At 36.6% G+C, this 27,537-nt stretch overlaps 2 protein-coding genes and 1 non-coding gene across 6 annotated transcripts; all 3 read right to left on the bottom strand.

The window, feature by feature from the left end:
• Window positions 1-10,654: 10,654 nt before the first annotated feature.
• LOC104218889 (5'-adenylylsulfate reductase 3, chloroplastic-like) lies at window positions 10,655-13,964 on the bottom strand. Its single transcript, XM_009769485.2, has 5 exons — window positions 13,838-13,964; window positions 13,417-13,575; window positions 13,205-13,334; window positions 11,341-12,145; window positions 10,655-11,120 (listed from the first exon to the last, which is right to left on the bottom strand). The coding sequence occupies exons 1-5, from the start codon at window positions 13,911-13,913 to the stop codon at window positions 10,890-10,892; spliced, it is 1,401 nt and encodes a 466-aa protein (XP_009767787.1). The 5' UTR covers window positions 13,914-13,964; the 3' UTR covers window positions 10,655-10,889.
• A 1,549-nt stretch (window positions 13,965-15,513) lies between these two features.
• Window positions 15,514-15,585, bottom strand: TRNAG-UCC (transfer RNA glycine (anticodon UCC)). Its single transcript has one exon. It is a non-coding gene; the product is annotated as a tRNA-Gly (tRNA).
• An 805-nt stretch (window positions 15,586-16,390) lies between these two features.
• LOC104218890 (autophagy-related protein 8C-like) lies at window positions 16,391-20,585 on the bottom strand. 4 transcript variants are annotated; one of them, XM_009769488.2, is made up of 6 exons: window positions 20,501-20,585; window positions 20,162-20,224; window positions 18,144-18,199; window positions 18,009-18,061; window positions 16,748-16,866; window positions 16,391-16,672 (listed from the first exon to the last, which is right to left on the bottom strand). In XM_009769488.2, exons 2-6 carry the CDS (start codon window positions 20,196-20,198, stop codon window positions 16,566-16,568), a joined length of 372 nt encoding a protein of 123 aa, XP_009767790.1. In that variant the 5' UTR covers window positions 20,199-20,224; window positions 20,501-20,585; the 3' UTR covers window positions 16,391-16,565. The 4 variants fall into 4 exon arrangements, with proteins under 4 accessions (XP_009767790.1, XP_009767791.1, XP_070012124.1 ...); XM_009769489.2 differs by having other exon boundaries at window positions 20,392-20,507; XM_070156023.1 differs by lacking the exon at window positions 20,501-20,585 and adding an exon at window positions 20,354-20,374.
• Window positions 20,586-27,537: the final 6,952 nt, after the last annotated feature.

Raw genomic sequence — 27,537 nt, 5'->3', positions numbered from 1 at the left:
GATAAGGTACGGTGGCCAAAAGAGATGCGGTCAAATCCAAATAGACGCAATCCAGATCATTGGTGCGAATTCCACAATGATCACGGGCACAAAACTTCAGAATGTAGATTCTTGCAGAGTGAAGTGGATCATCTATTGAAGCAAGGGTACCTCACTGAGTTATTTAGCGAGAAAGGAAAACAAGTTATATGAAAAACAAGCAAGAGCCACCACAACCTCCTTCACCCAAGAGGACAGTGAATGTCATAAGCGGGGGAGAAGATATTCACGGCATAACCTACACAGCCTCCAACAAGGTTTCTAAGGTAACAATTACACACGGGAAACGGGTGCGGCAGGTCCTAGAAAATGAAAGTATTTCGTTCAATGACGCAGATACCGAAGGAGTGACAACTCCACATAATGACGCACTGGTAATATCTTTACTTGTACATGATACTAATGTAAAACGAGTTTTGATTGATCTAGGGAGTTCTGTAAATATTATATTACTAAGGGTACTACGGGAAATGCAAGCTGAAGACAAAATGATACCCAAGGCGCACACCTTGTCAGGCTTCGACAATTCAAGTGTAGTAACAAAAGGAGAGGTAATTCTAACAACTTTTGTTACGGGTGTTGTTAAAGAAACTAAATTTCAGGTAGTTGATATGGAAATGGCCTACAATATGATCATGGGAAGACCATGGATACACGATATGGATGTTGTCCCATCAACTCTACATCAGGTTATTAAATTCCCATCACCATGGGGAATTTGCCAAATTCGTGGGGATCAGCAGATGGCTAGAAGTGTCAACGCTGTAACAAGTACGAGCACCGTAAATAAAGAAAAATAGCAATTACAGGAAACAGTTGAAGGTAAAAAAGATCAAACTTCAGCTGAACAAGAAAAGACAGATTTGGACTCAAGGCCTGACACAATTCAGGAACCTGAATAAAATGAAAGCATCAAAACGACAATTGAAGAGCTTGAGGCAGTGATATTATTTGAGCAATGGCCTGAACAGAAGGTTTATGTCGGGGCCAATTTAAGCTTAAACATGCGAGGTATGATAATCAAATTTTTAAAAGCTAACTTAGACTGCTTTGCTTGGTCCCATGCTGATATGACAGGGATACCACCGGATGTGATGACTCACAAACTCAATGAGGACCCTTCTTTCACACCAATAAAGCAAAAGAAAAGAAAGCAAGGTGCTTTCAAGAACCAGGTGATTCAGGATGAGGTCCAAAAATTATTAAAAATCGGATCGATCCGTGAGGTAAAGTATCCTAATTGGTTAGCTAACACGGTGGTCGTACCCAAGAAAAATGGTAAGCGGCGTGTTTGTGTGGATTATATCGATTTAAATAAAGCATGTCCAAAAGATTCCTTTTCCTTACCGCATATAGACCAACTAATTGATGCAACCGCAGGTCATGAACTTTTAAGTTTTTTAGATGCATACTCGGGATATAATCAAATTAAAATGGATCCTGGTGATGAAGAAAAAACTTCTTTCATCACAGACAGGGGGACTTACTGTTATAAAGTAATGCCCTTTGGTCTCAAAAATGCTGGGGCAACCTATCAAAGGTTGGTCACCAAAATGTTCCAAGAACATTTAGGGAAAACAATGGAGGTATATATAGACGATATGCTCGTCAAAACCCAGCAATCTCATGATCATATTTCTCATCTATCTATTACTTTTGAAATTTTGCGAAAATTTAATATGAAACTCAACCCAGAAAAATGTGCATTTGGAGTTGCATCAGGTAAGTTTTTGGGTTTTCTTGTTTCTAACCGTGGTATTGAAGTGAATCCTTCTCAGATCAAAGCAATAGAAGAAATCCCTGATATCCTTACTAATAAAAAGGAAGTACAAAGATTAACGGGAAGAATTGCAGCTTTGGGGAGATTTATTTCCAAATCCTCAGAAAGGTGTTTTAAGTTTTTCTCTGCACTCAAAAAGTAAGATCATTTTGAATGGAATGAAGATTGTCAACAAGCCCTTTGAAATCTGAAAGCTTATTTGTCAAAACCACCGTTGTTGGCAAAACCAAAGGCGGGGGAAAAACTTCTCATCTATCTGGCCGTATCTGAAGTCGCGGTGAGTGCTGTTTTAGTCCGCGAGGACCAAGGTAAACAATCTCCAATTTATTATGTAAGTAAGTCCTTATTGGAAGCTGAGACACGATACCCACATCTAGAAAAATTAGCATTAGCTTTGATCATGGCATCTAGAAAATTAAGACCTTATTTTCAATGTCATCCCATTAATATAGTTACTGCTTTTCCGCTTCGAAATATTTTGCATAAACACGAACTTTCAGGAAGATTAGCAAAATGGGCTATAGAACTAAGTGAATATGAAGTTGTTTATCAACCCAGGACCGCTATAAAATCTCAAGTACTAGCTGATTTCGTGGCTGATTTTAGCCAGGGGATGCATTTAGAATCAGAAAAAGAATTATTAGTTTTTAATGGTGCAAACGCGGGGGCTTGGGTTTTATTCACTGACGGTTCATCTAATGTAAAAGGGGCAGGCTTAGGAATAGTCCTTGTACCACCTGCGGGTGAGACTATAAGACATGCTATAAAATGTCATTCTATAACTAACAATGAAGCAGAGTATGAGGCTGTAATTGCAGGTTTAGAATTGGCGCGAGAACTCGGCATAACACAGATTATAATCAAGAGTGATTCTCAACTCGTGGTCAATCAAATGCTGGGGACTTATACAGCCAGAGAGACGCGAATGCAAGAGTACCTCGCAAAGGTACGAGAGTTAATAAAATAATTCCAAACTTGGAAAGTAGTGCAGATCCCAAGAGATGAGAATGTAGAGGCAGATGCTTTAGCAAATCTCGCATCTGCAGCGGACGTAGCAAACAATACAAATGCTTCAGTCATACATTTATTTCATTCCGTTCTCGAATCTGATAAAAACGAGGTAAATTTTAATCATTTAACATGGGATTGGAGAAACGAAATTGTTGCCTTTTTACAGCAAGGTACCGTGCCTAATGACAAAGGAAAGGCTCACGCGCTTCGTAAAAAAGCTGCTCGATATTGTTTATATCAAGGAAATCTTTATCGAAAGATGTTCGGTGGACCACTAGCAAGGTGTCTCGGACCCTCTCAAACAGAATATATGATGAGAGAAGTGCACGAAGGACATTGTGGGAATCACGCAAGGGGACGGTCACTGGTAAGAACATTAATTTGCACAGGATATTATCGGCCTAAGATGGAAGAAGAAGCAACCAGTTTCGTGTCCAAATGTGATAAATGTCAAAGGTACGACAACAATATGCACAAACAGCTGAGTTACTACATCCTGTTATAGCCCCGTGGCCCTTTATGAAATGGGGAATGGATATCGTAGGCCCACTTCCACAAGCAAAAGGTCAGGTAAAGTTTCTACTTGTACTTACAGATTATTTCATTAAATGGGTAGAAGCAGGGGCATTTAAACAGGTACGAGAGAAGGAAGTTAAAGACTTCATATGGTGAAATATAATATGCCGCTTTGGAGCACCAAAAGAGATCGTGTGTGACAATAGACCACAATTCATTGGAGCTCAAATCACAGAATTTCTTTGAAGTTGGCAGATCAAAAGGATAACGTCTACGCCATACCATCCAGTAGGTAATGGACAAGCGTAATCTACTAAAAAGTCATTATCAACAACTTGAAGAAGAGGTTACAGGATTCAAAAGGTAATTGGCCTGAGGTATTACCTGGAGTATTTTGGGCTTATCGTACAACGACCAAAACAAGCACTGGAGAAACACCATTTTCAATGGTTTATGGTGCGGAAGCCTTAATTCCAGTTGAAATAGGTGAGCCAAGCACACGGTACGATCAGGCAACGGAGGAATCTAATGATGAAGAGATGCGGGTCAACCTTGATTTACTTGAAGGAAGAAGAGAAGCTGCATTGATAAGGATGGCAGCACAAAAGCAAGTAATTGAACGATATTACAATAGGAAAGCACGCCTCAGATTTTTCAAAATTGGGGACTTCGTGCTTAAAAAGGTGTTCCAATCTGCAAAGGCTGCTAACTCAGGAAAGCTAAGTCCAACATGGGAAGGACCGTACAAAGTCCGTGACATTGCGGGAAAAAGAGCATACCAGTTGGAGACAATGGACGGCAAAGTTTTACCCTCACATTAGAATGCCGTCCACTTAAAAAGATATTACTTTTGAGAAAGTACCTACGGTCAGGTATCACCATGTTAAAATTTCTCTCTTGGATTATTAATATTTTACTAACGATTTTAGATGCTAGGCAAAATACCCTAACTCGTGCCAAATGATGAGTCACAACCTGCAAGGCAAAATGGAGTATTCTTAAATTCCTAGCCTAGGGTAATCTGATGGAAATACACACGAGTTAGGCAGTCTTCATCTATAATCGCACCTACGAGTCCCGTATATCTTTCTGTTTCAGGAAAAGGGCCAAAGTAAAAGAAATAAACAAGTGCTCGAGGCTTCATATTTCACTGCTCAAACACTTGAGGGACAACAATATTGTACACAGATACGTGTAGAAATGCAGATACGAATATCGAACAAAAGTCGGCCACAAAGAGACAAGTATTGAGTAAAAGTTACGAAGTCTTCAGCATTCATGAGAATAACAGAGTCATCTCTCAAACCCTTCTTAATATATAAAGATAGGGTCATGACTATGTACTGAAACAGGTTATGAAGAAACACCTTGTTTATTCTATGTTATATACAAATCTGTTACAAGAAAAACAGTAACGAGAAAGTTGTAGATGTATTGTATAACATGTAATAGTCAAACACTTGTTAAAGTTTATGAATAAAAACTTGCCAAAGTTGTTTCATACGAAACGTGTGTATTCCTATTTCTTTCATTGTATTATAACACCATTATGAAGTTGAGACGTCTTCTTCATTAAGTGTCGATAAAATGAAAGGGCCCTCTTTTATAAGCCTCATGTTGATAATCCATGAGAAGAATCATAAAGCATTTTAAAAGGATAAAAATGCTAAGCTATTCCATAAGTCCTAGATAAATAGGCAAGAATAGAATATACAGAAGTACCGATAAAACTTCTTAATATAAAAAAAACTAAGTACAAACTTAGTCAACAAAGCATTTGTTTTTTACAAATGCCCCATTATGATAAATGGGGACTTCATCAAAAGATTTCTTACAACAATTTCATTTTCAGCTAGTCACTGAAGGGTTTGGAATATCAGAAGTTTCACCCTCGGGAGCAGGAATTGCAACCCCAATTGCTGCAGTAGCCACTTCTTCATTTAAAAGTTCTTCCGTTCCAGGAACTTCAAGTACAGGAGAAGGAGTATCAGTAGATTGTTGACTTTTCTCGATGGTATCTACGACTTTGGCCAGTTCAGACTGCAAGTCAAAGCCTTCCTGAGCAGCTTCCGTCAAAGCATCACGGCAAAATTTTAGGAAAGCCCAACTCACTTCTATGTTGAATTTCTCCTCCAGAAGTTCATATTCCTTTTCCCACATAGCAAGATCGTTTTTCAAGATTTGATGCTCAGCTAAATGGGAATCAAGGGAAGCTCAAGAGAGGCATGAGAACTCTTCAAGGCATGAATCTCGTCAGAGGAGGTCTGTAAGTCAGCTTGAGCTTGAGTCAAGCTTTGCACTAACTCTCCTGCATACTCTTATTTCTTAGCCAAAAGTGCCTTAAGCTACCTAACTTCTTCACTAGCCTTTGATAATCGTTCTGACAAAGAGCATTCCAAAAGCTCTTTGTCTCTTTTAAATTGGCTTGAAGAAGCCTTGGCAGTTGCCAGTTCAGAAGTCAAACCACGGTTTTGCTGCTCCAGGAGGTTTTTATTTTCTTGCAACTCCTCTATGGTCCCTTGAGCATTCTCAAACTGTTCTTTCCAATTGACTGCTTCAAGCTGGGCTCCCCTGGCAATTTCTTCGGCCTCGTGGACAGTTTTTTCAGACTCACGGGCTTTTCTTTCCAGGAGGAAAATTCTTCCCATTAATTCTGTACCAATGAGGTTAGCCTATAGAGACAACTCAAGAAATGAGGGATTGAAGATAAAAAAAAAACTTGTTGGTAAGAAGAGGAAAGATACCTTCAAAGTAGAATGAACTATGTCATTCATCAGAGTCAAGCAGCTATGACTCTCCATCTTTTTCTTCTCAATATCTCCAATTAGGGGCTCGAGCCAAACATCGGCTCTACCAGTCTTTCTCAAGAGGCTATGATTGGCAGGAACTTCAAGAGTAACACTTCTCATAGTCATACTTCCACTGCTAGAACCCGTCTCTGTACGATGAACAGAGGGAAGAGGAGCAATGGAAGGAATGGAAGGAGAAGATGTAGAAATAGGAATAGAAGGAGAAGATGTAGAAACCAACGCAGGAACGAACATAGGAGTGGTAGAAACTGGCAAAAGAACGGAAGTCGTCAAAACTGGTAAAGAAATACTTACGGTTGGCAGTGGAATGGAGGAAATAGGAACGAACGAGGAAAGAGGAGATTCATCAAAAATAGGGCCGAGCTCGCCACTCTCGAAACCACTATCAAAAAGATGCTGAATTGACTCATTATTATCTCTTGGTTCGGTGTCATCGTCAGAATGAATCAAAACAGGCTCGGTGGTTGAGGTTCGAGCAGGAGTATCTTCAATTTCATCATCAATGATTATTCGCCTCCTGACCCTTGGCCTGGTAATTAGGGAGGTACCATCTTCTTCTTCAGAACTTTCTTTTATAGCTTTCCTTTTTGGCAGCAAGGCTCGAGCCTTATCTAAATCAAGAGCAGCATTAGCAGACATGCGAATGGCCATAGCTACTTCAGCCGTCATTCCTCTAACGCCAAATCCTGATTAAAGGAAGGATATGCACGATCAAAATTGAGGAAAAAATGCTTAACATGTAAAAAAATATATATATAAAAAGGGGAATACCGTGTGTTTTCACCTTCCAGCCATGTAAGGAAGAAATCGATTTCCAAGTTCTTTGCTCCCTAGAAGCAATCTTACAAAGTGAGTCTACCCAACCACGGAAGTTGGGAATAGGTTCCACATCTCCCATGGTTGCTACAAAAAACCAAGAAGAGACGAGGTTAAAAACAAATTTCTTTTGAAATTCTCAAAAGTAGGTACGGTAAGTAAAAAGAAACCTACGTTCAAAATTCCACTTCTCAGGGAAGTGAGTATTTGTTTCGCCAATCAAGTCCACCGTACGAACAGCAACATAACGGATATACCATCCACGATCTTTGTCATCTTCAGGATTTACCAGAACTTTTTTGCTCCTTGCAGTTAAGGTAAAAACCCCATGGCGTATTAAGTTAGGGTGGTATAAATGAATGAGGTGAGAGAAGGTGAAATTGACATTGGCTTTGGAAGATAAGTATCTCAAACAAGCCACTGTTCTCCACACTAGGGGACCGATTTGGGCCAAACAAATTGTAAAGAAACGGCAAAAATCAAGAATAACTGGGTCAATCGGAGGATTAAAACCTAAAGTGAAGGGGTAAGTATAAACAAAAGAATACCCACTTCTAAAGGAGGAAATTCTCTGATTTGGGGAAGGAATTGACATTCGAAGACTATCCTTCCAGTTACAATCTTTTCTTATGGTGGGGATTGTAAGCTCGGTTACTATTGTAGGGTAAGTATCGGCTTTTTCCAAATTTGCAATTTGCTTTTGAAGAGACGTTTTGTCACTTTCAAAAGACAAATCGCTGGGAACTATCTCATCAACTAAGGGTTCTTGAGAAGAATCAAGAATTTCTCTACTTCTAGAAGAGGGGGCCTTTGGGATAGAACTCCTTGAAGAAGAACCAGAGGAGCCACCTCGAGTAGATTCTAACCATGTTCGAAGCCTACCTCCTCTGCCTCTTCTGTGTCTAACAGGGGCGTTGGGGAATTGGTCTAGAATCGGAACCTTTTTATGGTTAGGGTTTGAAGATGACATTGTTAGGAAGGATAAGTCGAAAGAAAGTAGAAATGAAGAAGAAAATGTTTGCTGAAGATTTGTGAAGAAGACAAAGGAAGAAAAAGTTATGAATATAATGGGAACCGTCAAACTTAGAAGTGTAATGATGGAAAGCCTATAATAAAGGCAACTATCACTTCATGAATAGTGAGAATGAAGAAGTCTTGAAAAAGGGTGTAAATAGCAGAATCAATCAGAAAATGACACATGGGCAGAACATTAAATGGAAAAGACTACTGAGGCGTTAATATTGTCATAAGCATTAATTGTGACAAAAATTCCTTTTTTATGAAGATCCACTTCCCAATTATTTAATTGATAAATAAATGGAAAGTGGGGGGACTATCTGTATTGGAAAAAAACTGAGTTTATATTAAAGATGACGTGGCATGACACGTGGTTTGGTTAAATAGTCAAAGCGCAACAATTGACTAAGAAGCACGGATAGAGACAGCCACGGGAAGAGAAATTTAAATAGGCACGAGACGAAGTGTAGATACGAGTCTCGTACCAATTCAAGTCATTTACAACCAACGGATTAGAAGGCATTAAAGACAAAGATTTGATGACAGAAAGGAGTCCAAATTCATTATTCAATACCTGATACGTTAGAAAATTGGTATTTAATAGGAATGATTGTATAACGGCTTATTTAATATCATTTATTACTCATAATTATATCATTAAAGTTGAGGCTTCATTCCTTTACCTAGAATTATCTATAAAAGGAAGAAGTATCATCATTTGTAAGGACACGGAATACTATTGGGAACTCATTGAAATACAAAACTATTTGCTGTTTTACCATTATTCTCAAAAGTATTTTATTTTCGTCTCCTGATTATCAGTAACCTGAATTTCTTTTTAGCTTTGACCAAAGACTCAGATTTTTGGTTAAACAATACAGTCTACAATTAGCTTTAGAACAAACAATGAACATCTATTATTACTAATATTTATTTATATTGATATGGATTATTTTAAGTTATACAAATATTAGCCATGTATTGCAATACACATCTTTAATTTTTGTTGTCAAAAACCTTATTAAGAATATCAAAATTTATTCAATAGTTTATTTAACGTCCTAAAATAGTAAAGAATGTTCTATTGGTAAAACTTGTTAACTTGAAACAAACCTTATAAACTCGGAAAGGAGAATACCTTTCAAAAATTAATTAATTAAATTATTTTAATTCAAAAACTCCTAGAGCAAATAAAAGAGAAAACTACAATTTCAAGAAGGAATCAAATTGTCTTATCCAAAAGGATAATTAACTATAAATTAATAAGGGCAATAGCTTTTCAACAAGGAATTAAATTGTCTTCAAAGCACTAAGACATTCCCCCAAAAAATTCCTAACTTAGAGCGAAAAAAATACATATTAATAGTAATTACAATTTTCTAACATGAAATATATTTTCAAAAGAAAAACAAATCGATTAACACTTCGTTTTACGACTTAGTGCATTCACTGTATATCTTTTATCCGCTATATCGTTTTTCTCTTGCTTTCACATTTTCTTCCGTAGTACCGTCTCAAAAGAATGTACTAATAGAATATACAGGAATAATCGGTTTTATTCTTTCTTTTTCTTTTCTATTTTGAGGGAGAGCTGAAGAAAAAGAAGAAGGGTTCTAAGGAAACAAATGTTTGTGCTCTTTTCTCCTTTTGGTTCCACTCTTGCACTACTAAAAATCAGGGGCGATACTTCGTCGGAATTTTTATTAAATATCTATATATAGATAAAAATGAAAAATTGAGTATAAATATAAAGAATGACATCACTTTTTATTACTATTAATTTATCATTCATTCATTTTTAAAAATTTTGATACCGCTTACCAAAAATTATGTGTACGTTAGTGCTAAAAACATGATCTTTTCCACGGGAAAAATCGACATTGATGTTTTTGGGCAAAAAGCCGATGGAGAGAGACCTGTCGGAAACTAGTGCGTTGGTAGCAAAAATTGATGCTATCAGCCACTTTACTATACATTTGTGCATGAATAATACCTAATCATGAGATAGCCACTTAATTTTCTACTTTCCATCAAAGTGGAAAATTACTTAATAGCCTCATAAAATTGCCTCATAAGTTCTAACTAATATACTTTATTTGGCCCTTTTATTTATTAAACTCAACTTGAACAATTGGGGCATATATTTTATATACAAATAAATTAAAATTTCACGTATATTTACATATAAGAATTTGAAAGACAATGCTAACTTGGTTTTTGAAATCAAACTCATGAAAAAGAAAACTACTTAAAAAAAAAAAAAAACTTAAAACAGTGCAACACGACGCAGGTTTATGCAGTGCAGTGCGGTACGGGTTGAAAACAAAAAGGTTCTCTTTGAGTGTTAAGGCTGCATCGTAACCGCACCACACCGTTGCCATTCCTGGCTGTAGCGAGAAATTTACTATAACTACAAGCCATAACCTATTAAACTTGCAATATTTTCTCTTCTTGTATAACTTTGTCTGGTAGTTTCAATTTTAATTGGGTACTCAATGGTCAACCCACGTTAAAACCTACTAATCCCATATAGCTTGTATTACAAAGACATTATTTTGTATTTCAATGAAGCATATAAGGGCCTTAAATGATTATTCTTTGAAATGAAATGAGGAAAAGAGAAACAGCTCTACCAAGAATTTGCATATCAAAATCAACCAAAACATAGAAAAGCAAGCTGTTTTTATATTGATTTATATTGATTAACAAAACTGAGCCCAGAGAAATCAGAACTCTTACCAGAGATGGCTGTAAAATCAAAGTTAAAAAGAAAAAAAAGGCAGAGGACGAAGAGGACAGTATATTTTGCTACCTATCTTCTATACAAGTCCCTTATCTATTGCTGATTTGCTTCTAATCAAGTCGCGAAAAAACTATCACGTGAAAAAACTATCTGCCTTTCACCTAAGGGCATTCACAAAAGCCAGCAAGGAGTCAACATCCCTCTTCTCCGACACGTACTTAATCGGCTGTGAAGAATGTCTAGGAAAGAAGAGTATTGTAGGGAAGCTGCCAAGCTGCAATTCTTGTTGTGCAAAAGCTTTCTGTTCACCATCTGCCCTGAACTTCCCTACCTTAACACCAGAACTCGCCAACTTGTCCGCCAATTCAACATAAGATCCTTCCATTGCCTGTACAAAAATCAGAAGAAAGATCCATTTATCAAAGCCATCTTAGCAGAAGACAAAACTATAGTTGCTAAAAAAAGATAGCCCCTATGCACTAAGCTCTCACTATGCGCAGGATCTAAGAAAGGGTCAAACAGTTGGTCTATTGTACACAACCTTACATTGTATAATATCTACAAGAGGCTGTTTCCACGAAACTACTGTTGATGAGAAGATTGATTACCTGACAGAAGCGGCACCAAGGAGCATAAAGAACAACAAGCCAAGGTTCTCTTCTGTTTTCCAACTTCAATAGGTTCTCAACTCCAGGCCTGCTCAAGCTTACGATGTCCTTGGTGTCGAAAATATCAGCAACAGTGGTAGTACCATTTGCATGGACAGCGCCATTTCCGTTACCATTCAAACTTTCATCCTTGATGTTTCCCTTATGTAAGCCACATTCCTTGGCCTTGGCATCCTCCCACCACCACCTTCCTTCTCGCTCATGTTGTCCAGGTAGGACAGCTCGAGTACAAGGTTCACATCCAATGGAAACATAACCTTGTGAATGCAATGAGTTCACGGGAACATTCATAGCTCTCAGGAAATTCCAAATATCCTTTCCATCCACATTAGCAACTGGATTCCACTTCACCAAGCTGCCCGCTCCACCATCCAATCCCTCGAAAGAAGGATCTACCTGAACAATGGGAATTTCAGATCGAGTCCCGGGGGACTGATCTTTACGTTGCCCTGTGATCCACGCACGTAAGCCTTTGAGTGCTCTCCTCAAAGGTCGAACTTTCCTTATACGGCAGCACTCTTGGTGGCCATCTTCGTAGAAAGAGAAGAGGCCCTTGTTCCTTACTAAGGCCTGAACTTCAACTGCATCAGGGAACATGTACTCAATGCGGATTCCATAGTGCTTCTCTACTGCGTCAAAAAGTTGGTAGGTCTCTGGGTTTAACCTCCCAGTATCAAGGCTGAATACTCTAAATGGCCGACCAGTTAAATGAGCATATTCGATCAAAGCAACATCTTCGGCACCACTGCAAAAATAAGGATACTATTAAGGTGCTGCATCATAGAGTGATGAACAATCAGGAAAACCATATGTTAGGACATAAAAGAGAGCAGGGAGGAAACCTTTTAAAGGACCACATTTTTTCAATAAAACAACACAGTAAATGAACAACAAATAAAGTGGCATAATCGCGTCTAGATTCGTCATCACAGATTAATTTGATGAAATTAGCAAAACGCAAAGCAACAGTTTAGAAATATGGCAAGGTTCATATAAATACAGCAAGATACCCAGTGTGTAATCTCACATAGTGGGGTCTAGGGAGGGTAGTGTGTACCCCGACCTTATCCCTACCTCAAGGAGAAAGGTTCACAAAAATACACATTTAAGAAATCTTATATTCTGCATGAGACAATTCCTAGGCAATGAAAACAGAAATTTCTTAACCTTCAGATGTTTAAATTCATTCACTTCAAACTTCAGACATGCATCATAGTCAAGAATAAGCAACCTGTCTATCATATAGAAGCGTTCAGAACATACAAATTTTGTCGCAATCAAAATCAACAACTAAGAGATTATTGACTGACATTATAATATTCAGATACCACACCATTTCTTTTAATAAAATTCTTGAAGTTAGGTCTTTTGAAATTGCTAGCTTCTGGTGTCAGTCCTAAACTTCTTGAGCTCACTCATACTTCATTTCTAATTATAAGTAGTTACTGCTTGTCTTTCACTACACAAATTAAAGTTGAATTGCACATTCATATTATAAAACAACAACAACAACATACCCGGTATAATCCCACAAGTGGGGTTTGGGGAGGGTAATGTGTACCAGACCTTACCCCTACCCAGTGAAGGTAGAGAGGTTTCCGAAGACCCTCGGCTCAGCACATTCATAATATAAGTACTATATTTGAGAACTATTTGGAAAAAGAACAATAAACTGGAAGCTCATTATTACTTTGGATACAAAATAGTACAAGCATCTTCAGTATAACTAATCAGCATAATCCAACAAAATAATCAAGAGCAAAACTTATTTTAAACAGAGAATCTGGAACAAAAAAGAAAGTACCTGAAAGCAATGGCAATATCATTTCCAAATTTCTCAAGTGCCTTATCAATAATTTCCAAAGGGGAAGCATTTGTTAGCTCCTCTGCCAGTTTCTCATAATCCTCTGCCTCCTCTGCTTTCTCTTCCACTTCTACATAAAAAAACAGTAATTTTACGAAATAAGCTGAAAATCACACAAATAGAGACAATTAATTAAAACCTAATTAACGCACCAGGAGCAACGATAGTTGCTGCTAAAGGAACTATCGATTCATTCCGTTTCGGCTCTGCATTCAATGACTTCACAGCCAAACGCCTGATCCGAGATAAATTCACTGCTGTCAACGGAATTTGAGGCCGATCCATTGGCTGAGTGGTACCTATTACTGATACTACAAAGAAAAAAAAATCCAGAAAAATGAGACAAAAAAACCCCACCCAGATACTAATATATTTTCATATTTACAAATAATTCAACTTTAAATTTTTTATTTTTTTGAGATCGCACACAAATATATGCATCGCTTGTTTTGACCATAAATTTCAAAAGTTTTTTTTTTAATTCTTTACATTTATACTTTTGAGAGTAATATTTATTACATTTATATTTTGAGAGTAAAATTGGAACTTAAAAAAGCAAAAAGTAAAGGATACCTTTGGGTTGTGGATCATAAGAAGATGAAGAAAGAGAGCCATGAATTGCAGTTGAAGCAGTGAAAGCCAAAGCCATTTTTCACACTAAGTCTTTGGATTTTTCAGCAAAGGAAAAAAGAAATGTGTTAAGTTTTTTTGCAGTGTGTTCTGATTTTATAGAAAAGGGGGGGGGGGGGAGGGGATTTCCAAGTTCATTGAACCTGGACGTGTTTTGGAACTTATTATGGGAGTCTGACGTGGCACAATTTTATTGGTCTGTTGTTAATTTGTTAAATCACGGCTTCCGTCATGTGGCGGAACTGAAGGGTAATGAAAGGCGTAAGAAAGAAAATTTACTGTAGAAAAACCGATTTTCTTTCCTTTCTTCAATTTTATGAGGTCAAGCTACGAGGCTATTGTAAATGTAAAAATTACACGGGCGTCCTATTTGATCGCCCCCATTTAACTTATACCTATTTTTTTTAAAACTTTTTAATTTGTACCCACTTTATAAATAATTTCAGCTCACTTTCTCCTCCTCCTTGTCCTCCTCAAAGTTTTATCTTTTTTTTTTCCATAAGTAAAGTTCATCCCTAAATAATCTACTTACAAAAACGGCTGTACCAAGTGATCTTAATACTGTCAATTATCAACTATTGTACTGGTTTTAACATATGAGAGGAATAAATATTGATACCTGTTACGATGTTACCCACAACGCTGCAGTGTACCTCCTTTCTTCCCTAGTCCAAGAAAGAGAAATAAATTACACATGAAATCACAAGGATAAATAATAAAAATACTACTCTCTTTCTATTATTCTGAAATTACAGATCTCGTGAAGTTTAATATTAAACGCTTTGCTCCAGCAGGTAGAAAGACTGGTTGTATGAGGCCAAGGAGATGATTAATGCATATAACATATGTAAATTGAATGTATCTCTTTTCAGACTTTGGTCGCACACTTCTGCATCCAATCCTTCATCTCTTGTGAGTTCACAGCATTTAAATAATCTACTTATAAAATAAAAACTTCAGCTCTAGCTCTAGAGTTGAAGCTTACAAACAAAAACTTTAGCTCTAGAGCTGAAGTTCAACAGTTACAAAATAAAAACTTCAGCTCTAGAGCTGAAGTTCGACAGTTACAAAACAAAAACTTCAGCTCTAGAGCTGAACTTCAGGTCCGACTACTAGAATGCTGAAGTTTTGCGTGATTGCTTTTACTACTTCAGCCCCGTATGCTGAAGTTATGCGAAAAAGCGGGTACGCTTGCAGTTTTTTTTGCAAAACGGACACAAGTTAAAATGTGACACAAAAACGGGTATAAATGCAAATGCCCCATAGTAAATTGATAAGTACATCCTTAGTACACTTCGATTCGAAATTAAAAACTTAAATATCATCAGCCAAACACTATATTGTGATATAAATATATCTCCAACAAACAAAGTATTTTACATATAAACTTATAATGCGTTTATATATGTTGGAATAATTTTGCTTGCGGTCAAATGTGCAATATTATACTGGATAAAGCTTGTTACTTTCAGGAATTCGTAGTGTTACTACCAAAAGAAAAAAGACAGGAAAATATGAGCCCAACAACCTTCAAAAAGGCGACGTACTTGAGTTTGAATCACCCTACGAAAGAGTAATTACTTTATAATCTGGCTAGGTTGATATAAAAAAAGTGTAAATGCGTCTGCCGGGAGTCGAACCCGGGTCTATTGCTTGGAAGGCAATTATCCTAACCGTTGGACTACAAACGCTTTGATGTTACTCTGTCCCAGATTGATTTTCATATTGATGTCTTAGTCTGTCCCAAGAAAAATGTGATACTTCCTTATTTAAATATAATTTGACTTTAACTTTTCACTTTGCTCTTAAAGAGATAGATGTAACGGCCACCCAAATATCTATATCTTGTTTTAAATCATAAATTTAAAAAGTCTTCTTTTCTTTCTTAAATTTTGTGCCGAGTCAAATACCATCACATAAATTGGGACAGATTGGAGTACTTATTACTAAATTTTATGATAATGTGTTATATTGGGATAGCTAATCTCTCCTCATTCCTCAAACTTAGATAAAAGTTTTTTTAAACCCCAAATGGTTGCATCAAGATGCCAGCTCTATTCTAAAATCATTTAGGTATAAGAAATACTTGGATTAGTCACTAGTAAGCAATGAATGGGACGTGTTAAAAGGAAATAAAGTTCTAAGAATTTCATACGAATAAAGACAGACGCATTAGTCACCATATGTTAAGGATAAAAACATGCTTTTTGTTGGAAATTCCTTCGATAACAAATTTAGAAAATTTTAGGTATATAGCTATCACAACTTCTTTCCTATTCTCTTTTTACTATCTTGGATTTAGTTTTCTAAATATCTTGTATTGCTATTACTTGTTATCAATGTTCCTTCCATCTTTTCGGTAGCCGAGGGTCCATCGGAAACAGTCTCTCTGTCCTTCCAGGGTTGTTGCTGCAGAATTAGGATCTATATAAACAGAATTCCCTAACAAAACTGGAGCTATAGCATTCACACACATTGATAAAGGAACATCAATAGTCACACAACATCCCCACAGAAGATGAAAGAGGAATTTAAGAGTGCAAGACTTGTCAACTGTACATTTTATGGATAATAATTCATTAACAAAAACAAAAGTCAGCTGTAGGTTAAACCATCCATAATCAAATCAAAGAAATAGCAGATTTACAGTTTAGATGGTAAACTTAAAATATTAATTGCCGAGCTCAAGAAACCCAAATGTATTTTCGCCGCTGTATGTCATGTAGAGGAATCCATCTTCATCCTTGTTTTCCTCATAAATTGCAGACATCAGAGCAGCTGCAGTGGAAGAAGATATATCAAGACACAAATTGTCTAGGGCAAGTATGAGATTTTGTGTAACATATTACTTACCAGTTGGAGGGAGAATGTTTTTGACGAAGACAAATATGGCCTTCTCGGCACTGAGATTGATCCTCTTTCGAACCACATAAACAAACTGGCCAATAGTCAAATCAGCTGGGACGAGGTACCTACATCACAAAACAAGACAAAAATTAGTTTATGCTAAAGCAGCTAAAGTTCTGTCGGATCTACTTATTTATTAGGAATAATAATCGGCAACTATCATGTGTTAGGAGACTAATTCTGTAAACATGTTAAAGTTTATAGCCCAAATAGCATGACGTTGAAGCATCAGCTGTGTTTAATTTCCAAAAGAAGAAACATATGAATGCCCTAGACGGTTCTCCACACATATATATACAAATTAAACTACTAACTATATATTTCAGCAACAACGCCAAATCACCATGGCAACGAAGCCAAAACACAATCTAAATCAACCAAAAGTGGCATCCAGTGCTATATAGCGGCAGGAACATGTAGTATTTAGGATACGAAAAACCTCAAATTGGGACCATGAACACCAGGAATTACTGTACAGACCATATTGAAATTGAATCTAACAGAAAAGCATATGATTAATGAATTATATCATCAACCTTCGTGGCGACAAACTCTATCAAATTGCTACTCCTGCAAAAATGCATACTAATAAATGTAAAATTCTGCAGCATTCAGGATATGTCCCCCAAACTTGCATCCAGCACACCATAAATCCACCCCCATCAGGGTGCATAAGAGGAAAAGAAATGGAAACTCATAATCTTACATCAACCATGACAAACCACATTAAAATATCGTGTACTATCAACTTCCAGGCAACAATTTTTGCCAACCTTTTACTACTACAAACAGCATTCACAAGATATATCCCCCCTACCCCACCCACCCCACCCCCAACTTGCCATGTTAATATCCCCATCCACTGCAAACCCAGGGGGAGGGGGGCAAAGAAACATCTTGAACGAACTATGACAAAACGGATGACCGAACAAGTTGAGATCAGGCAATAAAAATAATAAATAAATAAAAAGCACCACAAGTTAAATAAAAATACTAGGAAGTAAAGCCGATATCATCTACCTAGAAGTCAAATATAACCACAAAAGAGAACACAAACTATAAGAGCAAATTGCACACTGAAACCAATATATAGTTGGATTGGATTTGAACACGCATTCGGCGATTTAAATGTATTAACTATAAAGCTTAAAACTGAGCGCATTATTCTTAACAACCACCATCATGGAAAGTCGCAGAAGCAACTTACTTCTTCTTATCAATGTCAGAGATATCAGCCTTTTCTGCTTTCTCGACAATCACCTGAATGAGAAAACATAGCACCAAGGGATAAGAGTACTGAAGCATCAATGAAGGGCAAGAGCTTTAACAGCAGATATAATACCGGTATTCTGTCTGGGTACTTCTCCCTGATGCGAGAAGATTCTGCCTGCCTCCTCTCTGTTAAAAGAGAAAAAATTCGAAAATATCAACAAAATTTATCGCATTAAAATCATCCTCTAATTTCAGGGTTTTTTTTTTTGAAGGGAGGCAATGGGAAGTTATCAACTCGAGCAAATAGGGATATACTCGGAAGAAAAAGAAAAAAACATAATAAGAACAGGTAACATATCTGGTCGATAGAAGGTATAGAGAAATAATTGCAAACCATCAGTTCATATACTAGTCAGCAATTCCAAATCAATCAATCAGTCAACTATGCATCAATCCCAAATCAGTTGGAGTCTGCTATATTGGATCCTATATATCTCTTTTCACTCTATCCAGGTTGATTCCATTTCTATACTAAATATTGCCTTTTAAGGAAAATTACAATGTCACTCTTATCTCTACTTGGATATGGATTAACCTCAACAAGTTGGTATCTTCTATGTGAATCATTTACTTTTATTGTGTTAGGATTTAGCTAAACATCCATTAGTGCCATGAGATTTTAGTAAATTAAATAAATGAGAAGAAATATAGTGACATGAAGTATGAGTTAAGCACTACAAAGAAACAAACATGAAACAATCCCAAACCAGTTGGTGTTGGCTAAAAGAATTACCCGTATTTGTTTCACTCTATATGGACATATTTAGTTTCAATAATCAATAGTTTGTTTTTAACACAAATTAGATGTTCTCTAAGAACAAGATGTTCTTTAGATCCCATACTTATTCTAACATATAAATCTCTAACCAAACTAAAAGGACTTGAGCTAACCCCGCATCTGATGTAGTACCAACGATGACTAAATAAGCCTTAATACCAATTACTAGTTGGTATTATCAATGCACAACTACATTTTTATTCCTTGTTGTAGATACGCACATATGCAAAAGAAAGAAGCACTCAGGCACACTCTTAATGCACTATTAACGGAATAAAGTTGAGATATTCAGTAAGCGGATATGATCGCAAGTATGGGTTATGAAAACATCTCAAGACGAAATTCCATAAGCATCTCAAGGTTCATAATGCAAAGGCGGAGACGAATACTACGCTAATTTCATGCATGTACAGCTACTTTAAATTTCATGCACCAGTATCCAGATATATTCCTAGAGTCGGGAAGAGTAAGAACAGAACATATACCAACAGACCATGACAGGACACAGCTCATATCTTCATTGAAATCTGGTTGTCGCCTTTCGAAATAATTAGCTTTAGTCAATTAATCACCCTAAAAAAGACAACTACAATGATGAATAGGATGTAACGAGGCCACAAAATATAAACATCACTAGACTGCCCATATCCTAGCATCTGTCAACATCGTGGATCTAGTATTTGGATAGCGGGTATAGCTGCGCCTGCAGCGTGTGCAGGCACACTATAAAACACGTAGAAGCATACAATGACGGACCTAAATATACTGTGTTCAAGTACCCATTGTTCTTGAACCAACCACTATATTCTTTCTTTTTTTTCTTTTGTGCCGGGTGGTGCACGGGCCAACTTGTGCTACCTCCCACCGGCACAGGTAGGAACCACTATATTTTTATATGTATGACTAGTATCAACATATAAATTGATTGACTAAGCGCCCTTCTATGATTAGTAGAAACACTAGATTGAAAGCAGATGAGCATTCATGACTAAAATTCCTGGCTCTGTGTATGTATACACATATATAAACACACACTAAGTGCGCACCCATTGACTCTACACCTACTTAAACTCCCGGATCCATCTCTACCTGCCAATAAATAATTTCCCGCATAATCAAAACAACAACAACTACTGCTACTACTACGTAGACTATGTTCAACAATAAAAAGTTTAACGAAGGATATAAATAAACAGGAGCAGACTAATAAGACAAAAGCCAAATATGAAACATACCCAAAGAAACAAATTTTGAATGTATTAGAAATTTTTCCAATAATTTATAATTTAAAAAAAAAAAAAAAAACATACCCAAAGGATGTTCAAGTTTAAAAGAACTCTTCGCCATTGCAATACTCGAACTCTGACTTCTTCCTGCAAATTTCATACATCTAAAGAACATCAGATTCACATAAAAAAAGAAACCTTTTTTCACTCACCAAAAAAACACATATTTACAAACTTATAAACGCAAGTAAGTTGTATTTGCGTGTAGAAAATCACCAGAAAAAGAAAAAAACAGCAATTCACGCTAGAGATACCTTTCAAATTTACCCAAAAAAAAGTAACAAAGCAAATAAATTCAATCAAAAACTGATGGTTATGAGAGTATTTAACAGAGAACAAAATTAGGGTTTTTTTAATACGTACACGAAACGGAACTACTCAAAGTTGTTTAGATTCACAAGGTAACTTATTTTCCAACTACAAATTTCTCTAATTTTATATGTTACGGGTCGGGTTCGGTGAGACGTTGTTATTGAAGTAAACGTCGTCGTGGGAGTATGTTAAAAGGGACAAACGACGACGTTTCGTTTGCGTGCGGTGACGATTTGCGCATCTAATGAACCTAACCTATTTGATTTAGCATTGCCTTATACAAAGTCCAAGGAAAGAATCAATTTTTTCTGTATTAATGAATTCGTTAGTCAATTAAAAAAAAGGAGAAAAAGAGAGATTATTTTTAATGGAAAATAATGCTGAAAAAGGAAATAAATGTTATGAAAATAATTATATTATGGATGTTCATTTAATACTCCGCTATAGATAATCTTCCTGAAGAAGATTATCCATTTAGTACTTCATTGAAGTTTATCTACAAGTAGCTAATGCAGGCAGGTTGCAAGCAACTCAATGAAATGATTTACAACAGCTTCTTATTAAACAGACAAGTTGCAAGCAGCTCATGCAGACAGCTTACAAGCAGCTCAAGAAAAGCCTCACAGCTGCCCTGAAAAGCCTCGCAGTTGTTTCCTTTCTTCTATAAATAGAGGAGATTTCAGTTCATTATGTACATCAGTTTGAAGTTGAATAATATATCAATCTCTCTCTCTATACTTGTCTTCGATTTATTTACTTTACAGTCTTTATTTTATAACACGTTATCAGCACGAGACTCTGCCTTGAGCACTTACTTTGAAAGATGTATTACTGTAGTTATCCTCATCCAAAGGCATCAGTTCTCACTGTAAGTAAGACCAAATTGTTGTATTTATGGATTTCTTCTCTTTTTATAGTGGGTTGAACGATTGATATTTCTTAAGCGTCACTATTTCATTTCCATAATTGCAAAGTAAGCATGGAAATGATTCCATGTTTGGCTTAAAGGTTTTCCTATATCACTGTCTTTATGAAAGACAAATTATTTTCCCTTGCTGTTTTGCCATCTTGAAGTAGGTTAGTAACAAAGGACTTGTGACATTAATTTTTGCACTTTCATATATTGCTTAACACTAACTATTTGTTGAGTTGAGTTAGCAAAATTTATGACTATAAATCAAATCCAATCGTCATCGTTAAGAATTCTACTCAAAAGGTTAGTATTTCTTTCATATAAGATATTCATGTTTTTTTGTTGCTACTAACAATATAATTTTTGTTCGTTTGTCCTAAGGAGCTTAATTGGTTCACTTGGTAGTTCATGCCATAAATTTGTTCCTGAAGAACAATATTACAAGAAGAGACCATGATTTATTATTTTTAACTTTATCGATGGCTACGCATGGGATCTTGCAAGAAATATATAGCCACCAGTAGTGGCAATATTTTCTATGTCTTGTTATGACTTAAATTTATGATTCACTTAAACTCCAGCAGAGTTTGCAAGAAATATACAATCATAAGAAGTGGTTATTGTTGATACCCAATTTTTTCCTATGTATTTTTACATGCAAATACTTTCAAAATAGCATATATATGCATATATAGGTATGTCCAAGTGTTTTAACAATTTTCCTAATTTCTAAAAGATTTTTAAAATGATTTATTGCCCATTTTAGCAGTGCAAAAACCAATAATTATTCCCAAAATTATTATTTTGGTGAATAACTTATTTTATTCTCATATTTATACCAAAATATATCTAGGGTAATTTTTATACATTTTCTACAAATTTATTTGGTATTTTAAAAGCTAAATTGCATATAATTGCAATTTTAGCCTATTTTAAGATTAATAGCATTTTATGATTATAAAATTGGTTCCAATATTTTTAAATTAATATTTATATATCATTAATTGACCCAGTACCTTTAATTTATTTTCAGAAGTCATTTAACTATTTTTATAAAAATAAAAAGGGAAAAGTGGCTATTTAAAATCTGGCCCATTTTGTTTCAATTATAGCCAAATTTGGTTCCCCTAATTGACCCAATTTCAAACCCAATTTCGGACCGGCCCAAATCTATTAAACCCAACCCTTAACCCATTTAAAACTACCCGACCCAAACCCCTTTTAATCCAGGTCGTTAATCAATCTGATCAACGACCACGATTTCCCCTTTTCTTTTTTAATCCGTCCACACCTATAACCCTAACTCATTTCATTCTATCAGCCGCCTCTGAATACCCCCCTCTGTCAAACTCTCTCGAAGGTTCTTGAAACCCTAATCATCTCATACTGTCTTCTACCTTCAGCTCACCGGAATCCATGGCCTCTCAGGCCATGGATGGCTTAAACTCATCTCCCTCTGCTCTTAAACACTTGGTGTTCGAAGTTTCAAGGTCTGACCTCAATGGTGTCCGTTCATATCCTCTCTGATTCAAGGTTCTATGGACTCTCCGACCTTGCTCCGGCATATCCAAGCATTATGAGCCTATTTCTAACTTATCCGACTCAGATCGGACCTTTTCCAAGCCTTTCTCGCTTTAGGGTTCCTCTGAAACCCTAACTATTCGAGGTTTTCTATGATTGTTTTCTTAGATCTGTTCTATATCTGTGCTCTACTTGAGTTTTTAAACGTTTTCCCTAATTTTTCTTTCAAAAATTACTTCTTTCCGATTTAGGGTTTTTCTGAAAAGCTTAAAATGTTTCTCTGACTTTTCTTCTTCTTTTCTTTGTGTGTATTTGTCTATATTATGTTCTTATGTTTTCTTTTCTACCACGCATGTTCTTCTACTGTGTTCTTATGTTTTCCTTTATCATGCATGTTCTTCTGTGCTTTGTTTTTCTACTGTGTTTTGTACCATGCTCACATGTTTATCTTGCTGTATTTTCCTATATGATCTTTTGCTATGTTTTTCCAGTATTTTTGTGTTCTTCTACTGTATGTATTTCCTACTGAGTTCTTAAGTTTTATTTGCCTTCTACTAAACTCTGTTTAAGTCCATTCTAAAAGGTTTTCTTAATCACGTTTCTTTTATTGTCGTGACTATTCTCTCATTATGCTCCTACGCTATGTCTGCTTTGAATATTGTTTGTATTTGCTTGCTTCTCATGAGATTCTGAAAGGAATATCTCTGAGCCTGTTGCCTCCTCATCTCTGTATTTGACTCGAGTCGAAAACCCTAGAATTTGGGGGTTTCCTCCGAGTTTGGTCATATGATCAAACTAGGGTTCTGTTTGAGGACCCTTGACTCTTTCAGACTTATTTCTGGGTTTATGAACTAAGTGTGAACTTCTTTTGTTTGCACACAATTCTGATTCTCCTACACTAGACTCTTCTATTGAATCACATGACAAATTTCTTCATGTTTAACGTGTATGTGTGCTTTTATATATGAGGAATATTTCTTCAAAATGGTTTTCCAACTTGTGATTGATTCAGAATTCCTTTTAATAAGTTTAATTGATTGGTACTGATTTTCCTTAAGTCGAAATCCTTCCCATCTTTCTGACCTGGTTCATTCATACGAAATCCTCAATTTCTGATTTACTAGCTGTTAACTGATTTCCTTTCCTTATTTGCACAAACCGTGTACTATCAAGACTTTGTCCTTAAATAAACCTCTATGTATTTACCCCTCTTGTACTGCTCTGGAAAAGTGTTTGATTGACCCCTTTCCTTAATTATTTTGCCTATTTGAAATCAGAATCCCTTAATTAAAGGGAGACCTTGTGTAATTGATTTCCAAACTATTTTTCTTACCTATTTCTACTTGCTTTCTTCACTATAAAAGGGCACGACACTTCTGCACTTTAGGACACTTTCAATTCAACACTTCTACACTTCACACTTCACAATTCTCTTCAAAACTCATAACATTCTTATTGCTCGTTTGCACTTTGGCTTTACAAGACTACTGCTTTTTCTCTTTGTTTGTTTTCTCTGAAACTGGTATGTCCTAATTTTAGTTTCAGCATCCCCCCAATGTGTTTACTTAAAGTTTTTATATCCATGGCTACCTTACTGCTTATGTAGAGTTCAATATTTAACTTAATATGCCTATGTTCTACTGCCTGTTTCTACTGCGAATCTTTGTTCCTTACCTCATTACCTCTATGTGTTTGTAAGTGGTGACTTAGGGCATGGCAACATGAGTTGTTGCCCATGACTTGAGTTCTGAACCAGTGAGGTCCTAACCTCTAACAGGCTGGAGGGTGTGCCAGCATATCCCATTGCTGAATATGCCCATCAGCCTGCTTCTCTTGTGTTCTTGCAAATTCCCTACTTCTCTATACCCCTATATGCACTGATTTTTAAGTTTTTCCCTTTTCCCCCCTTTCCCCTTTCAGAATTTCACTTCTGCACTTGCACTCTCTCCTAGCTTCTAGGTTCTTCCCCCCTCGTGTGAGCCTTGCCTTGGACCTTGAGTTCCCTATGAACTTGGACACTTGAGGGCTGGCCCTTCCACACTGCACTATGTTCTTAATCTGGTAACATTTGGGTGTGAGCACTGCCCGGAGTCCAAATGAGGCTCTTAGGGAACTCTGACACATCCAAAGATGAGAGAAAGGCTTTGGATCATGATATTTAGAGTTGGTTCATCCCATATTTCAGACATGGAGTCTGAATTAGGCTCCCCTTGGTTGTACTTTTAATTTTGCTTTTCTTATTTCATTCCGGGTTGTAATAACTTGTAATAACTATTGGGGATGGCTAGTGAAAAGGGAGGGAATCATGTCTGCAAAGGGGTAGATATCATGTTCATAGGGAATCATTATACTTCTGCACTTCTACATTTCATATAGATATCATGTTCATCGGGAATCATTATACTTCTGCACTTCTGCATTTCATATAGATATCATGTTCATAGGGAATCATTATACTTCTGCACTTCTGCATTTCATATAGATATCATGTTCATAGGGAATTATTATACTTATGCACTTCTGCATTTCATATAGATACTATGTCTATAGGTTTCTGCACTTCTGCATTATATAGAGACCATGTCTATAGATTTTTGCACTTCTACATTATATAGAGACCATGTCCATAAGTTATTTCTGAAATTCTGCCTATCATATAGATAATATGCCTATAGGACTTCCTGCAATTTGCATGTGCATCTGTCATTAGGCAAACCTATTTATAGGAGTTAAATAACTAATTGCATATAGATGACCTGCATATAAGATTTCTGCATGTCAATAACAATGTTTTTAAAGTCAACAATGCCTAGAAAGCATGCCGATAAGAATTAACAACCTATTATGAAATGTTTTCGTTCACCTATAAGTCTAAAATCGGCAATATCATTGTCCAACATCTGCAGAATCATTTGTCAAAACTCGTCTTCCCTGAATAACTGACGACCTCTTCTAAAATCAGTACACTTCATCTTTTCTGAAACCAGTAGATATCATGCCTATAGGTTTCGTCTAACACTTAGGCAAACCTTAGGATAAAAGTTATGACTGCACCAGTTTTCTTTGTTAATTATGACCATCGGGCATGTCAAATTCGGATTCTTATCTGAAAATATGTGATAAATCAGTCTGCTTTCCCTTTTAAGTTTTAATCAGCCCCTAATCAATATATGCAAGACATATTAAACTAGATGCTTTTCTTTGATTTGAGGAGGTTTATTTGAGTCATACCTGTTTATGTGTTTTCCCAATACTTGCTATACATGTTTTGTTTGTCGCCTTAGTATTTTTACCTTTTGAAACCACAAATAAGCCAACTTTTCCACCATTATAGGATTAGTAGTCCCAAGCACCTCCAGGGCTGATAGAATTGATGCGGGTAATAGCATGCAATAAGTAAACGAGACTATTCCGCGCTTTAAAACCTTAACGGGGTGGGAAAGGGTAGATATGGATGTGATGACCACGCGATAATGTCACGTGTAACTGTGAGCACGTGATTTTTGCCCTACACGAATTACCCCCATAATTTCAAAACAAAATAATTTCTTTTCATTATTTGCGATTTTGTGAATTTTGTGGCATTTTTGTTAAATTGTTTGCGTTTGTCTGTGCATTTTTATTTTTGCTTAATTAATGAAAAATACAAAAATAGTGCATTTGCATTTAGGACCTAAGTTTCTACTTTTTAGGATAATTAGTTAATTAATGTTACAAAATGGAAGAAAATAACAAAAATAGTTCATTTTGCATTTTTAACTTTTAATTTTTGAGTTTGTCATAGTTTTCTTTTAAATTAGGACTTAATTCATTTTGAGGAAATAATTAGTTTAGTTTTGGGAATTAAATCAGGTTTTTTTATTTTAATTTTGCATTTTACAAATTCTGAAAAAATAATAAATAAAAAAAGGGAAAGAAAAGGAAATAGAAAATGAAAAGAAAAGAGGGAGTTCAGTATTGGGCCACTTTTGTGACCTAACTTGCCCAGCCCAGATAATTCCTCCCTAGACCCGGTTAAAACCCGGCCAAATCGGCCCAAACCCCTCTCCCAAAATTACCCGCTCCCCTACTTATCCAAACGACGCCGTTTTTGGCCTTCCCATCCCCACCGTTGATCGTGCCTAGATCCATGGACCAGAATTGGCCCTTTACCCCCCCTATAAAAGTGTCCGAACCCTCAGACCCCCCCTCTCTCGTTGTCTCCAACACCCTCAAAGACCCCAACGTAACGCCACCGTGCACCGCCGCCGGAAATCGCCCTACGGCGGCGGTAGGTCTCCGATGGCCATCAAATTTACACCCTAGATCCCTCTCCTTCTCCTCATTCCAAATCCACACCCCTTTTCCCTTGAATCACACATGAATCTCTCGAATCTTGCTCAGAAGATGCACACCCTAGCTAGCCTCCCCCAAATCCTCCACCGCCGGTGGCGGCGCCACCTCCAACCCCTCCCAAAATAACACCCCATGACCACCAATATCCCCTCATTCCAAACCCCCACTCCATTTGCCTCGAATCAAACCAGAACGATTCGAATCTTTGAATGAAGGTCTGGCTAAAAACCCTATCTCCTCTAAAACTCCATCACACCCCAAACTTCCTGTTCCCTCCTCATACCAGATTCCCAACCGGTTTCCCAATAACTTCCATTTA

Source organism: Nicotiana sylvestris, chromosome 9 (assembly GCF_000393655.2).
Source record: "Nicotiana sylvestris chromosome 9, ASM39365v2, whole genome shotgun sequence".
NCBI classification, from domain to species: domain Eukaryota; kingdom Viridiplantae; phylum Streptophyta; class Magnoliopsida; order Solanales; family Solanaceae; genus Nicotiana; species Nicotiana sylvestris.
Note: the sequence above shows the minus strand (reverse complement) of the source record. Positions and strands in the feature narration are given on the sequence as shown.